Below are 14,822 nucleotides of genomic sequence, written 5' to 3'. Positions count from 1 at the left end.
AACTTCCGATCGTTCCGCTTACGTCACCAGTGCCAGAAAGAATAAATGTCGCAAGCAGGGTTCTCCCCAGGAATTTCTGAGAGGTGGACATTACCGGGGGGGGGGGGGTTAGAAAGTAACACCCCTTTTTAGGGTGTTAGACATTAATCACACCCCTTTTTGGGGCGTTAGAAATCACACCCATGCCTAAGGGTGTTAGAAAAATCACACCTTTATTCTAGGGTGTGAGAATATCACACCCTTTTTAGGGTTCCGAAAATCACACCCCTTTCTTAAGGTGCTAAAACTTACACCCATTTCCTAGGGTGTTCTGTTACACGAATAAAGGTGCTCCCCACAGGACAAGCCATTTACACCAATAAGGGTGTTAAAATTTTAAGTTTGTGTGACTGAATATTTGAAGTACACCCGTAAAGAAACTGCAAAACCGTTTTATGGCGCACTGAAGGGAGGACAGTTGAGCCGCCCGTGTCCTGAGCGGCACGAATTAATACTCTACCATTATCATGACAGGTCCAAATCACATCTTCAGTTTTATTATATTTTCCGTGCGAATAAACCAGCTATTGATAAGGACATTACTGATACGTCGGCAGAGTCATTTCATGGCCAAATAAATATGCAACAAGTTTATTTATTTTGCAATTTATTTTGCAATGCAAAATAAATTTCATGGCCAAATAAATGTTACTTTAAGCTTGTTCGCTTGCGTCTCGGATAGATATTGTTCAACGTTTTCAAATTAGTAAAACAAAATATTAAACAAGCTTTTTTTATGATATTGCGCAGCAAATAAACTTGTCGCAGAGCACCGACTGCAATGAGCACCGGCGCACTGTTACGCAAATTTTGTCATTAAAACATAACCTTCTGGCGTCCAACAAGGGTTGCCCAACCTGCGGGAATCGCACGTTTTCTTTCAGTATCGACATATTTCTAGAATAATATTAGCCAATGAAAAACTCCAAATGAGTACTCGATCAAGGATATCTAAAGCCTGGGCCAGCCTTCAATATTGATTACCATGTTTTCTCAATATGAACGTGTGCTCTAAAACGTCATATTAAAAAGTAATTAGTGCATTTTCGTTAATTTATAATCTTTTAGTGGCATATTCTGTTTTGAACATAATGCACGCCTGGCCGTATAACTCACTTGCACGGGCCATATTTGTGTGACTTTCACCGATTTTTAAAAAATCTGTATTCGATAAAAAAAACAATAAATAAAAAACACTCATGATATTACGTGTATCAAGTACTTTTTAAATACCCTGGTGTGCCACAGCGACTAATGTTGTTTTCCAATATTTATGCAGGCATTCTGATAATAAATTCACACCTTTTAGTTTTGCAAGAATATTTTTTTGCAAGAAATTTCTGGACGTTTTATTGTATGCTGCTTTTTCTACCCCACATGTTAGCAATTCTTTTCGTTTGAGGCTACCAGTTGAACACGAAGTCATGTGGTTGGAATATGATGATTAATTTGGTGATATTAATCTCTCAGTCCGTGCTTATTTGCATTTCGTTCTCGCATTTCCCAAGAATGCAGGCCTGTAATGGAGTAAAAAATATTATTTTTAGTATTATATCTAGCGGGTTTTCACAGGCGTTAACCCAATTCATTAGTAGCACCCATGTAAAGATAAAAAGTGGAAGATTAAATATGTTTTTCATTTGAAGATTAAGCAATTAAGCCTTTCCCGATAGTAGAATATTGTACCGCCAATTGTTGCTGATATATAACTAAGAATAAAATTTAAGTCTGTGTAAGTGTACAAAACTCTGAACAAGTTTGTTTTCCTCGTAAAACAAGAAAATAATAAATATTCTAGATTCGTCGGTCAATTTTGTATACTCCTGCAAACGATCATGGAGGTTAATTTAAAGAAAAGAAAATGAGGCCTCGCACACTAGAATAAGCAACATCTTAAAAGGCAGAATATTGCAGTCCATGTTGGAAACCTTCAAACAAATATTATTCACCGAGATAATTATTTTCTTGGTTATATATATATCCACCATCTTGTTGCATTTTTTGTGTAAAACGTCTGCCAAATTTGTTTTGTCTACTAACGCAAGAAGATTTCTTCAAGAGTTTAAAATGCAGTCCTAATTAAAAAAAGACGAATAAGCTCCTTATACAGAGCAATTTGAGAGTCTACATGACTTCATGAGATCGCAAGACAAATTTGAGCGTTGGTTTTTAATTTTTTAGCGAACCATCTTTTCAATGGCCCATTCGGTCAAAATAAAAGAACATGCAAATCCTTAACTGCTCCTAGAGGAAATAAAAAGATTCTTTAATTATAAATGTAGTTCATAATACATTTTTTAACATATGAATGCCATATGCCAAAGAAAAAATATTTCCAAAGTACCTAAAGGTCTTTACTTAGTACAGTTCGCGTGTATCAACTCACAAAAAGGATGCTTGAGTTTCAAACTGTTATTTATGGCGGAACCTCAAAACTCATCATAGTAGACGTATGGTTACGACGTTATATCCTCTTGCAAGGGTACTCAAACTTTCCGATCTTGAGGAACTCCAATCTTTCTCAATGATTAACCGAGAAACCCATGTCTTGAAATTGACCACTAAAGCAATAAATAAGGAAACGAACAATGTACAGATGACAACGCATATTATAGAGCATTTGGCTCAAGGTTCTGCATCAACGGGTGGCTCGAATTCGCTAAAAGAGGGCTTAGAATGTTATACTTCAGGGACTGCCGAAGCATTTGGAAGAAAGGGGAACCCATAAGGTGTACCTGGGGAGTCACTGCGTTCCTAGGAATTCAGTTCAAGAATACAATAGCTGCAGTACAACGCCCCATAATTTAATAAACCTTCACTTACCCTTCCCTTTCCGCAAGGTGTACCGTCGAGTACACCGAGTGTCCAATACATATTTGATGTGGTGCATTTTACCCTGCAGTTCTGGACGCCGTATGCCTACGTCAAGTTACAGCAGAATATTTGTAGTTAGACAATATGGAAATTTTTTGTAAGTAAAAAACAAAACTTGAATAAAAATTGCAACTCTCGATCCCATTTTGAGCGCGCTTAAAAAAAACATTTACTAGAAAAAGCGTAACTTTTGTTACGCTTCCTCCTGTGTAAAGCAAAACTAAAAGCAAAAAAAAAAGAAAAAAATTAAAGCGAGTGACAGCTTCTTTATATATAGGAAAAATATTTCGTTAGTCAACAACTAAAATGCTTTTCCACTACCTCAAGCATGTTTTGTGGAAAATCGCGGCGCACGGAGTAAAGGGGCCATTATAAGCCGTCTAATTACAAGGAAATACGACACTCTCGGTTTTAGTTCAAATCTGCTGGACTTTTTATTCTGTGCGTTAATACCTATTGGGGGGGGGGGGGGGGGGGGGCTGGAGGGTTAAAATGTCAAACTCGCTTGATTACTTTATATTCTTATAAACAAAACCAAGCCTTTATTCTCCAGCTGTGGTGCTGCCGCTGGCTTCAACATGATGCATGCCCATATACGCTTTATTTATCGCAAATCTCGTTCTATAGGACTGCATATTCATATGTATACATGTGTATTGTTTTTGTTTTAACTTTTTTAGATTGTGTACGTATACTTCACTATAGATGCAGCATCCCATTTTTTTAAATATAGCTTTCTTATGACGTCAAGGTTTCAGAAAGAGGGCAGAATGTCATGTTCTACTATGCTGTGTTCAATGCAGTTCACTTACCTCGTCGGCGTGCATGCCTTTCTCGTACATATACACCCACTGACAATAATTGCTCAATGATGTCATCACACCAGGTAGCTTAGAGGAGCGCTTTATTGTTTTTTTCGCGTTTCGTTCAGTGAGGCATTTGAATTCCGGACGCCTGAAAAAATACAAATAAAAATGATATTTCCGACTTTAATAAAACAAATACGAAACGTCATACTGATCTAGCTCACAAAATCACCTAAATATACCTAAATGCACTTGCGTATACAAATGACAAGTTCAACAAGGCAAGAACGAAAAGTTCAAATAAAAAGCTTCGAGGTTTAAAGAAAGAATATTTTATCATTATCACCATTATGGTTTAGTCAAGAATGAAGGCTAACCCTATAAAGTTTCTCCTTTTATAGAATCTCCCTTGCTGCTACTCGCATCGGAGAGTGACACAACGCACTGGTTCAACAGCATGTAGACATCTCCACACTGTTATCGACGCACGCCGTGATTCACAAACGCTTCGCGCATACACTGAATTGTCCTTTAAAGGGATACTTTAACGAAATTTGAAATATTCCCGTCGTGTTCATAAATAGGTTGATTATGATCCACAATATCCGTAAATGACAATCGCACGTTTGTATTTTGAGCCTGGTGGCTGTATTTTTCGTTATAAACGGCCCACTCTGGCAAGCGCTCGGAGAAGGCCCAGCTTAGAGCACGTGACATCCAACGCAATAGTGACGTAGGTCGTCTCAAGACGAGCAAAGCTACGGCGAGGCTGACGTCGAGATTAGGGCCTAGTTGTTCCAGCCACCGAAGCGGCTGCTTTTGTACGAATTTTGAGTGACGGGTTAATCTTCTATAATCTTCTAGGGGGACAATAGCGACTTCTGCGACACACAAAAGGGATTCTCGGGAAGAGGAGAGTTCCTCCTTCCCCCCTTCTCTCGTCGTGGCCGAAGACGAGACAACCTCCGTCACTATCTGTCAAGGTTCCTAGACGAGCATTACAAACGAGGCGTTAGTGACATCCACCAGGTGCTCATTGCTAATCGTTTAATTCGTTTTAAAATTCCTTTTCGAGACTTTTTTAACAAGATATTGGCATATTCCATGTGATACTGCTTTTTTGAACACATATAGACCAAAAAATGAGCGCCGAAATTTCGTTGTAGTATCCCTTTAATCAGCGTCGGAGCGCCTCTCGTATAGTCAATAGACCTATTGCGAAATTATCCAAGCATCAAGGAGAATGCAGCATTTGGTGTTACACGCACCACACGCGCACGCCGTCCCCGTATAAAAGATTCGAAGTAAATAACAAAAATAAAGCGCTGACGAACGCGCGTGCAAGATGCCATTTAAGTTCTAGGCTTTGCTTTAGAAAAGTTACTATTGCTGTGGCCAGCACTTGCGATGCGTGGAACACTAATCCTTGCATTCTCCTTTTGCTTGGGTAATTTAGCAATACATCAGTTACACTTGGACACATCCCGGTGGAAAATGGCCAGAGACGATTTAACATGCGGGCAACCTGATCGAACGCTTCGGATTACCTGGTTGCTCCTGCGTGAAGTGTTGATTTTGTATACAGCTTCGAACAATGTTGTATGTGTGACTGTTTTATTTACCGCCGGTAAGTGGTAAAAAACAACAATATAATAACATGAGTTCTTATTACTGCAACGTGCTTTTGGGAATCCTGTTTGACCTCTATGCTTCCGTCAATTAGTTTACATATATTTTACGACTAAAACCCCAGTGTACCGAAATTCTCTTCACACACACATTAGCAATAATTTAAGAAGATTTTGAAGATATTTATATTTGTATTCAAAAATATTATGTTCTAAAAAGTTTCGTAGATTTCGTACATAGCTCACTACAACGCATGTAAAGTAGCCGCATGGGGTTTACTGAGTCAAAACAAGGCCCTGTTTTTTTTTTTGTTTTTTTTTTGTCGTATAAGGTTCTATTATATTTACGAAAACGTTTACACAAAAAGTTCCTAGAAGGAACAATTATCGATAACAAGCAACTTCTTCGTCAACACTGCTTCAAGTATTCATAGAGTTGCCTTGTTGAGAACAAAACGACCGCATGTTGTGTAATATATCATTTTGTAAGACAGAAAATTTAAAAGCAAAATATTTGCATTAATGTAGATATCAGTGGTTCTCAAATGGGATTCCGCGGGCACTGTGTGGTTTATGAAGGTCCTCGGAGTCCCCAAAGCCCTGGACCATCGGCGCAAAATACCCGAATTCATGTGAGCCAAGTCAGTAGAATTGATCACCCTTTGTTTAAAAGTTTAAAAGTTGGTTTGCAAGCAATTAGTTTTCCACATCTGCCTATTTGTCCCTGTTAACGTTTAATACCCTCCCCACCCCCCTCCCCGGTGAATGGGTCCCCTCGTCACGTCTGCGGATTCATATGTGGTACTTGAAGCATCAGTATTCAGGAATCATTGATATACAGGATGTTTCACGTAATGCCCGAGTCCCACAAGAGCGACAAACAGAAAGAAACGACAGCGACAAACCTCAAAACAGAGTCATTCGCAATTTGACAGGCTTTGTAGAATAAAGGAGCCTATGCTCAAACACCAGCATCACGGACGCGAGGATATTTTTTGGCAAGTTTGCAAACACTCCTGCATACTTCACGAGCACCGAACGACTAAACGCCTGGCAAAGGTACCATCGTTAGCATGCTACATGCGTTTGAGGCTTGTCGCGGTTGTTGGTTTCTTTTTCTCGCTCTAGTGGGACTCGGGCATAAGAGTATCAATATTTAAACAAAAATGAACCTGAAATGAAGACACGATTTCTTCGGGATTACCTTGACCACGGCCGTGGATGTAAGGACGCAACTGTAAAGTGTTCATTTGGATACTCAAATATCAAAAGGTAACTAATTAACTTTCCAGCCAGCATGCCTCATTAACTAGCATGTTTCATTCAATTAGAGATTTGCAGCCCGTCGTTTACTAAGGCTAAATCAGTAGAGAAATATACAAAAACCTTATATTCCACTTGGAGTTATTGCAGTGCAATGGTTCGTGATTGCCAAACTAATCGCTTGTTTACACTTGCGCATTCGCGGGAGGGCCAGTGCCGGCGGCGAGCGCATTTTAGAGACGGGTGGCAAAATTCGCTTGTCGCTGGAGCAAAATCTGAGTCAATCTGGGGCCCATATCCAGATTTTGCGCCAGCGACGAGTTCATTTCGCCAACAGGCTTCAAAATGCGCCCGTCGCCGGAGCAAATCAGCCTGCAAACTTGTAAGTGTAAAAGCACCATGCCTCAGAAAAAGCACGACAGGAGCGGAAATCAATTTCACTGCAATAGAGGCGTTAGAAAGCGACATCTGGAGGCTCGTAAGTTGCTGTGAACACGTGACCCCAAGCATCTCCCAATCCAAAATCGGCTCGCGGCCTGCTCCGGTGAGTCGATTTGGGATTAGGCCAAAGTATTTCGAAAGTCTAGAGATATCTCTCTGAAATTATTCTTCCCTCCATCCATCACAGCATTATCCTCTACGTATCCTTTGTGTTTTACTTGAACAGTCACCCCTTATGTAATGCCCAGCAATGGGCCTTTAAGGTACTTCAATAAATAAATAAATTAGTATAAAATTATTTAAAAAAAACACAGAAGCGCCAGTTATCTTGTATCAGAGCCGCACGCGATGACTTTCAATGTTTTAATCGGCTTGTGCAAGCAGGGCGCGATCGGATTCGAGATGGGGCCAAATCACTTGTTTCCATGTTCAGAATGACGTACGCGTTACACTCGGACGTCTTTTTGACACTGAAACTGTTTCCGGTTCTAACCCGCTTTACCAGAGTTATTTTGGGTTTCCGACTGCCGTGATTGAAAAATTCACCACGCTATAACTCAAAATATAACTTTTTCAGATCTCTCGACTGCTTTAGTCTCAATAAGGGTCGGGCTAAAAAATCTCTGTATGAAACGTGCTACATAAAACAAAAGAATCAAAAGTTAATGCAGGGATTTTTTTATAAGGAAGTATGTAATGAAAACTCTACATTTTCGTCTTTACGTCCGCCGCTGTGGACATCGTAATCCGGAAGAAACCGTGTGTTTATTTCAACTTTTCTTTTTTCTTAAAGGAATACCTAATGTCATTCTTACACGGCGCGTACAAAAAAAAAAGAGAACTTGAAACAAAAATACAAGATTTTTTTCTCGATGAAAGATTGGTTAAATGCTTACTTGTAGAGGTTCCTGATTTCTCTCTGGCAGCAATTAGAGAACTTATACTGGCGCTCGTCTTGCATCTTGTAGCTCATAAGGTATCCGTCATCCCATGGGCAGTCCGCAGATCCGATGTGCCCTTTCACCCAGCTGCTGGCACCATCTCCGTCGTGTTCACAACCCAAACTGCAGCAGGCGCATTCACAATACAAAGCAATAAGTTCTGCACGCCAACAGATTATTGCGGTGGAACAGTGGGGGCACGGAACAAACAACTGAGTGAAAAAGTTAATGATTAAAAAGGTGAGTTTAAATTTTAATCATCATATTGTTTTAAACTTTCGGGTGTGAAGATCACAAGTTCAAAGCATGCGATAGGCACATCAATGACATGAGGATGCTGTACGCTTGTGGAGATGTATGTTTTTTGTTGAATATGGAATTTTTATTAATAAATACATTTCCTTCGTGCCATACTGTACGGCTACTTAAACAAATATTGAGTCTCTTCAAGGAGCCATTAAGCGAGATTTATTTTTTGTTCATATATAGTGGATGAAACCAGTAGGATGTTTTACGCTTTCTCTTTTTTAATTTAAATCCCTCGATATCACTTTGGATGTAAGGGTGACAGAAGTTACGATAAAACATTAAAGTAAAACAAATGGCTACGCAACTGTGCTTCGTACGTGGAACGTTCTAGCATTACAAGCGTTTAGCAATGCTCTGAGTTTACAGACACCAGACGCATACGTTTACGGCGCTCTTCATCAGATAGGTTAACGCGTACAGTCTCCTGTAATATGAAAGACCCACTGTGAACGCGTGGCCGAGACGACGGCGGGCGGACGGGTGGTATAGCGGAAGAGCGTGCTTCATCGGTGTCAACTTAGACATAACATCCCAAACAAGTTAGTCAACACTAGTTATTATCAGTTGTCTCTGCTGTCTGATGTCAGAAGAGGCACTGAGAAATAAACGAACATACATATTACACCTGAGTTTATTTAAAAGGTAAGTTTCGTTCAAGAGCGCATTCATTTGTTAGAAGAATGGCACGGATGTCACGCTTTAAAAGAGTCAAAATCATCGCCTTGGCTTAGGCTGGTCTCTTTCAGGCAGCAATTATAGCGTTAGTAGAAAATAGCCGCGCAATGACGCTGGAGAACTGCTCTCCGCAGCTAAACCGAAACTGATGAGCGCGTGTTGCGCTTTAACTGAGCCTGGAGTGAGTCCTCCCCTTCAGTGTTGAATGGTATCTCCCAGTGCGCGCGCCGCGTCCCCGCCAGCACAGTCTTGGACATGCGGTCCCAGTGGGTCGTTCATATTGCAGGAGACTGTATGTACTTTGTGTACACTTGATAATTGGTCCTAGATTCAAGCGTTACTGTCGCTAGTCGGGCTGATAATCTTGCCGATCATCCAGAACTTTCAATACCCTTGAGCTCTTCTCCTTGAGTGTGCATAGACTGTCGATCCTGTGGGACCTCACCTACCCCTCTGGTCGCATGACCTCCCCGTTCACCAATCAACGCCGAGCACCAAAGGTCCCCTCTCCCACCCGTTAACCAATCAGTGTCGAGCCTTGCGGCAACGCCTTTGTCCAGGCTTCCCTTTTGCCAGTGCATTACGAAAAACCCAGCCAAAATATTTCACAAAAAAAATATTACGGCTGGGTCCTTATACTTGGTAGCGTTCAAGGGCAAAGGTAATGGCCTGTTAATTTCTTGTTCTTTGTAGAATGTTTAAACTACACGCTTATCTTCTGATTGGGCGCTTTAGTGTATTTAATTAGAGCGAAACAAATATTGTTGCTACCTTTGAGGATAATGGACATGTTCAAATTTCACCTAATATGCCGTTTTTACTGAGCATTTTATTCCTCATTGCAAAAGAACCACAGCAAACATTTCATAACATCCAGTTCAAAATGTAAAAGTGAATTTCTGAAATTATATGTTTTTAGTAACAGGTAGTGGGTCCTGTTTTTTTCAAGATCTTGTTGCTGCAACCTCATAATTTTGTACGGTGTTTATATTTGCATACTTTTCACATGTGGTGCCACACTGTCACAAACTTTAAGCAACGGGGCATTGACTCCGGTGACTATTAGTAATACGAGACTTTATCGAGCCGAATGCGTGGCTACAACGAAGCGCGTTCAGATTCTAAGCGTAGTAAACGTGAAAAACGTCTGGAGCAAAACTTGCTGCATAAAGCCGGACTGGCTCGTTTCCGTCCCAAGGTTTGTGTTAGAAAACATTTGGCCATTCGCAGAGTGTAACTAATTTTCCGCTTTATGATATAATTTCAGGATAGTTGTATATGCATCTGAGATAACGTATATTGTATTTTACCAAAGTGACTGAGACACTGGTTTTCCCACAAAAATTTTTGTAAGAACTACGTCGCTCAACATATGAACTACGTGTGACACTTGTCTTGTTCTTGTGCTGATAACATGCACGGGGCTCATATACACGCACAACAATCAAAACACTCTACACCAAAATGCACAGCAAGTATTATGATCATACGAGAACGCTCCATAATTGCCAAACGGATAATAAAATTAGTTCCCGCTGCCGTAATCCACTAAGGATGGAAAGCCATCGCACTGTTAAGTCGCGCTCACTGCAGTATGACGCGGGACATTCAGTACATGTTTAGCATGCTTCTTCCGCATGAGGTAAAGCATGCAATTAGAATATGTTGTCATCTTTCCGCAGCTTTTTTCAGAAGAATATTTAGTCCCGCGTCGTACTAATTGATATCTTTGGTCTTTTTATAATCTTTTCAACTATAGTTAAGTAGATTTTCAGCATATATTTTATTATCTTTTAATAACTTGTTACCACTTTTTAGAATATTGGCTTGGTTGTTTCATCATAATTTAAAAATGTTTGTTGCGTAATATTTTAGCGATGTAAAGGTATATACATGAAAAAAGATACTTTCAATTTCTGTGTCTGGTTTTCAAGTATCACGATTAGCCAGAGAAAACAAAAGCATCTTGGTCCAGGTTTGAGCCAAGTTGGCTCTAGCTCGCTCTAATCTGGCCCAAGCCTGGGCCGAGAAAGTGTGCGACTTGGGAAGTGCCATCCGAAAAAGTATACAAGCAGGTTCGGGCTAGTAACATAGACTTACTTCAAACTTTTAAATATCTGCTTGCTCTTATAAGTTGAATATTTATAGCTTATTCTACCATAAATAACAATTATAAAGTTATTAAAATGGTTAGAAAACACATAAAATTGAAAACTGATGCTTACCTATGCGCCAGCTCATGGGCGAGAACGTAAACTCCGTAGTAGCTTGTCGGTCGGTCTTCACACATTCCTACTTTCCATTCGGAACACGCTGCTCCTAGATAAGCGTACCCTAGAAATCAATTAATTAAATAATTAATTAATTAATCAATAGAGCTATCTATCTATCAAGCAATTTTTTTAGTCAGATAGACTGTTTTCGGGTGTATTTTTGTAGTACATAGAAAAAGCGGCCGGTATTGCTTTATAGAATTAATTCCAGCAGTATACTTTAAACATTTTCACTTCATTTAATAAACGTTCAGTGCATTGTAGTTATTGACGAAAATTGTAAAAATTTCTCCGTTACAGGTATATTGAAGTGATGAAAATATTCTTAAATATGTAAACAAATGAAGCGACGGATTGACAAAAGAAGCGATGTTATATTGCCGCGCGCAGGGCTGAGAAAGCAACGCTCGGCCACGGACCCCTAGAAAGTTCCCGTTTATTCATGTAGCGCACGTAACTTCTATTATTTATATCCATGTATCTTCTGCTTTTGTTTTCTAGAAAGTGCGTGTTCATTCTCGCCCCGATCATGGGACGGTCGAGCCGCTTTCGCCGAATCTTCGAGATAGCGACGCACTCTAGATAAGAGGCCGCCCGCGACATTGTCGAGTCAGTCTCGCCCCAGCGCTCGATCCTGCGGTTTCGCCGATTTCGACGCTCGCGACGCTCTATTATTATCTTTTGTACTCTTTTATTTTTGGCACAAGTTCGCCACATTAAACGTTTATTTCTTCCTGTTTATTTGTTATTTTTGGTCACTACCCGTGACATTTTGGTGGAGGTGCGGGGTACCGCATGCCCGTGCAGCGTTCCCCTCCAAGGGACCGCAGTGCAAGTCCGATTCCCGGCTCGGTGAGAAGACCACTCACCGCAGAACCTGAAATTCGGACCAGCCGCCGCACCAAGGGAGAGGATCCTGAGTACGGTTTGCTCCTGGACAAGCCCAAGCCGCAGAAGACGACGATGGACAACCAGTCGCCAGCCCCCGCCGCTTCTCCCGTCGTCTACATGCCTGTCGCACCGCGGACGGCTGCCCCCTTCCACGGTGAACTCTACGAAGACGTCGAAGACTGGATTGACCACTATGAACGCGTTGCCCGCCACAATGGCTGGACCGACGAGCAACGCCTGCACAACGTCTACTTCTCGCTTGAGGGAACCGCCAAGCACTGGTACGAGAACCATGAGTCCTCTTTGACGTCGTGGGACATCTTCAAGACCAACCTGAAGGCTACGTTCGTCAACCACCACCGCCGAGAGAGAGCCGAGGACCTACTGCGAACCAGGACCCAGGGCCCCAATGAAAGCGTCACGAGCTTTGTGGAAGACGTGCTCCGCCTGAGCTCCCGCGCCGATCCTCAGGCCACCGAGGGAAAGAAGCTGCGCATTTTGATGCGGGGCGTGAAGGACGACATCTTCGGAGGCCTCGTCCGAAACCCGCCGGCAACCGTCGACGCCTTCGTCAGCGAGGCGACAAACATCGAGCGCGCCCTCCAAGCGCGCGCTTCCCACTACCAGCGGCAGCCAAGCGTCACTGCAACCGCGCTGCTTAGCGGTGAAAACGTGCCTGGTACGGACATCCGCGAAATTATCCGGGAGGTCGTCCGGGAGGAACTGCAAAGGTTGCTGCCAACCACCAGCCGTCCGCCAACCATTTCCATTGCCGAGGCTGTGCGCGAGGAAGTACAACGGGCGCTCCAACCAGAGGTTCCCGTCACCACGGTGGCACCGCAGGAATCGACGTTGAGCTACGCTGCCATAGCCCGACGACCGCCGCAAGCTCCCCGCCAAGCCGCGGCGCCACCCCGAAGAGACGCCCCAACGCCGCAGTATCCCCGACGACAGGAAGATCAGGCGCACGTCCACCCAGACCGACCTGAGCCGAGGAAGACAGACGTGTGGAGGACGGCCGACCGACGCCCGCTGTGTTACCATTGCGGGGAAGCTGACCATGTGTACCGCCGATGCCCATACCGACGACTCGGGCTGCGCGGATTCCACCCAAGCGACCCGCGTCCCAGGTATGGTGAACGCCCTCGGGAGATCGACGAGTACTTGCGACGACCCCAGTCCCCCGAGCCTGCGTCCCGCCGAGAGTTCCGATCGCCTTCACCACGACGTCCAGCTTCGCCGATGCACCGACCCCGACGTGAAAGCCTGTCACCCCTCGCTCCACGCCGGGGAAACTAGGCGCGGCAACCCCTGGAGGTGGAGTTGCCGAAGACGACCGACGCCAAGATCCTCCACGAACGTCGGAGGGCCCCCACTCGAACGCTACCGGAGACCGAAACGACGCTCCTGAAACGGTGTCCAACAACCTGAACGTCATCATCGACGGCCACGACGCATCGGCACTCGTGGACACCGGAGCAGACTACTCAGTTTTGAGTGGGAGGCTCTCCCGCCGCCTTCGAAAAGTCACGACGCCGTGGGATGGACCTCAAATACGAACCGCCGGTGGGCACCTCATCACACCAGTCGGGCGATGCACCGCTCGCGTCGAGATCCACGGTGAGACGTGCCCTGTAAAGTTCGTCGTTCTGCAAGACTGTTCGAGGGACGTTATCCTCGGAATGGACTTCCTCTGCGAGTATGGCGCCGTCATCGACCTCGGAGCAAACCGGTTGACGCTGCGAAAGCCTGTTTCACCACCGGAGGAACCCAAAGCGACGTCATCTGCGGTCCGAGTCCTCGCCAGCCACGTGAACTTACCGCCGCGGTCGAGTGTTTTCGTACCCGTCGGGATCACCGAAGATTTCTGCGGCGAAGTTCTGCTCGAAGGAAGCCTCCAGTTGCTTCTGGGAAGAGGAATAGGCGTCGCAAGAGGAGTTGCTGAACTTCAGGATGGCCGCACTGTGGTCCTCGTCACGAACTTCCGAAATGAAGCGCAACACCTCACAAAAGGTGCAGCCGTGGGCCAGGTCGAGGAACTCCAAAACTCCGCCGTTGTCGCCGCCATTACTGACGAATTCTCGCCACCTCAGCAAGACAGTGCGTCGCCAGCGCAGCTCGACATTGACCCTAAACTCCCGGGCCCGAAACGACGACAGTTGATTAACCTTCTCGCCGAATACCGCGACTGCTTTGCCACGTCGTCGAAGGTGCACCAAACCACCGTTGCGAAGCACCGCATCGTTACCGAGGACGACGCGCGCCCGGTGCATCGATCGCCATACAGAGTCTCCGTTAAAGAAAGGCAGGCGATCCAGGAACAAGTTCAAGAAATGCTGAACGACGACATAATTCAACCTTCAAGCAGTCCTTGGGCCTCTCCAGTCGTACTGGTTAAGAAGAAAGACGGGACGCTTAGGTTCTGTGTAGACTACCGGCAGCTGAACACGGTGACGAAGAAAGACGTCTACCCACTCCCCCGCATCGACGACACTCTAGACCGGCTGCGCCACTCTCGATATTTCTCATCGATGGACCTGAAGAGCGGCTACTGGCAGATCGAAGTCGACGAAAGGGACCGAGAAAAGACAGCCTTCGTCACGCCGGATGGACTGTACGAGTTCAAAGTGATGCCCTTCGGACTGTGCACGGCGCCAGCAACTTTCCAACGTGTCATGGACA

At 44.0% G+C, this 14,822-nt stretch overlaps 1 protein-coding gene across 1 annotated transcript in view; it reads right to left on the bottom strand.

Moving 5' to 3' along the window:
- Positions 1 to 1,505: 1,505 nt before the first annotated feature.
- The window catches only part of LOC8043373 (venom metalloproteinase antarease-like TtrivMP_A), a 30,045-nt gene continuing 16,728 nt past the window's right edge, over positions 1,506 to 14,822 (bottom strand). Inside the window, exons 10-14 of the mRNA XM_029993562.2 lie at positions 11,202 to 11,310; positions 7,948 to 8,115; positions 3,726 to 3,867; positions 2,863 to 2,958; positions 1,506 to 1,556 (exon numbers count right to left, since the gene is read on the bottom strand). Coding sequence (XP_029849422.2) covers positions 1,506 to 1,556; positions 2,863 to 2,958; positions 3,726 to 3,867; positions 7,948 to 8,115; positions 11,202 to 11,310 — 566 coding nt within the window. The remainder of the gene's footprint in view (positions 1,557 to 2,862; positions 2,959 to 3,725; positions 3,868 to 7,947; positions 8,116 to 11,201; positions 11,311 to 14,822) is intronic.

Source organism: Ixodes scapularis, unplaced genomic scaffold, assembly GCF_016920785.2.
Source record: "Ixodes scapularis isolate PalLabHiFi unplaced genomic scaffold, ASM1692078v2 PGA_scaffold4__175_contigs__length_147842914, whole genome shotgun sequence".
Lineage (NCBI taxonomy): Eukaryota > Metazoa > Arthropoda > Arachnida > Ixodida > Ixodidae > Ixodes > Ixodes scapularis.
Note: the sequence above shows the minus strand (reverse complement) of the source record. Positions and strands in the feature narration are given on the sequence as shown.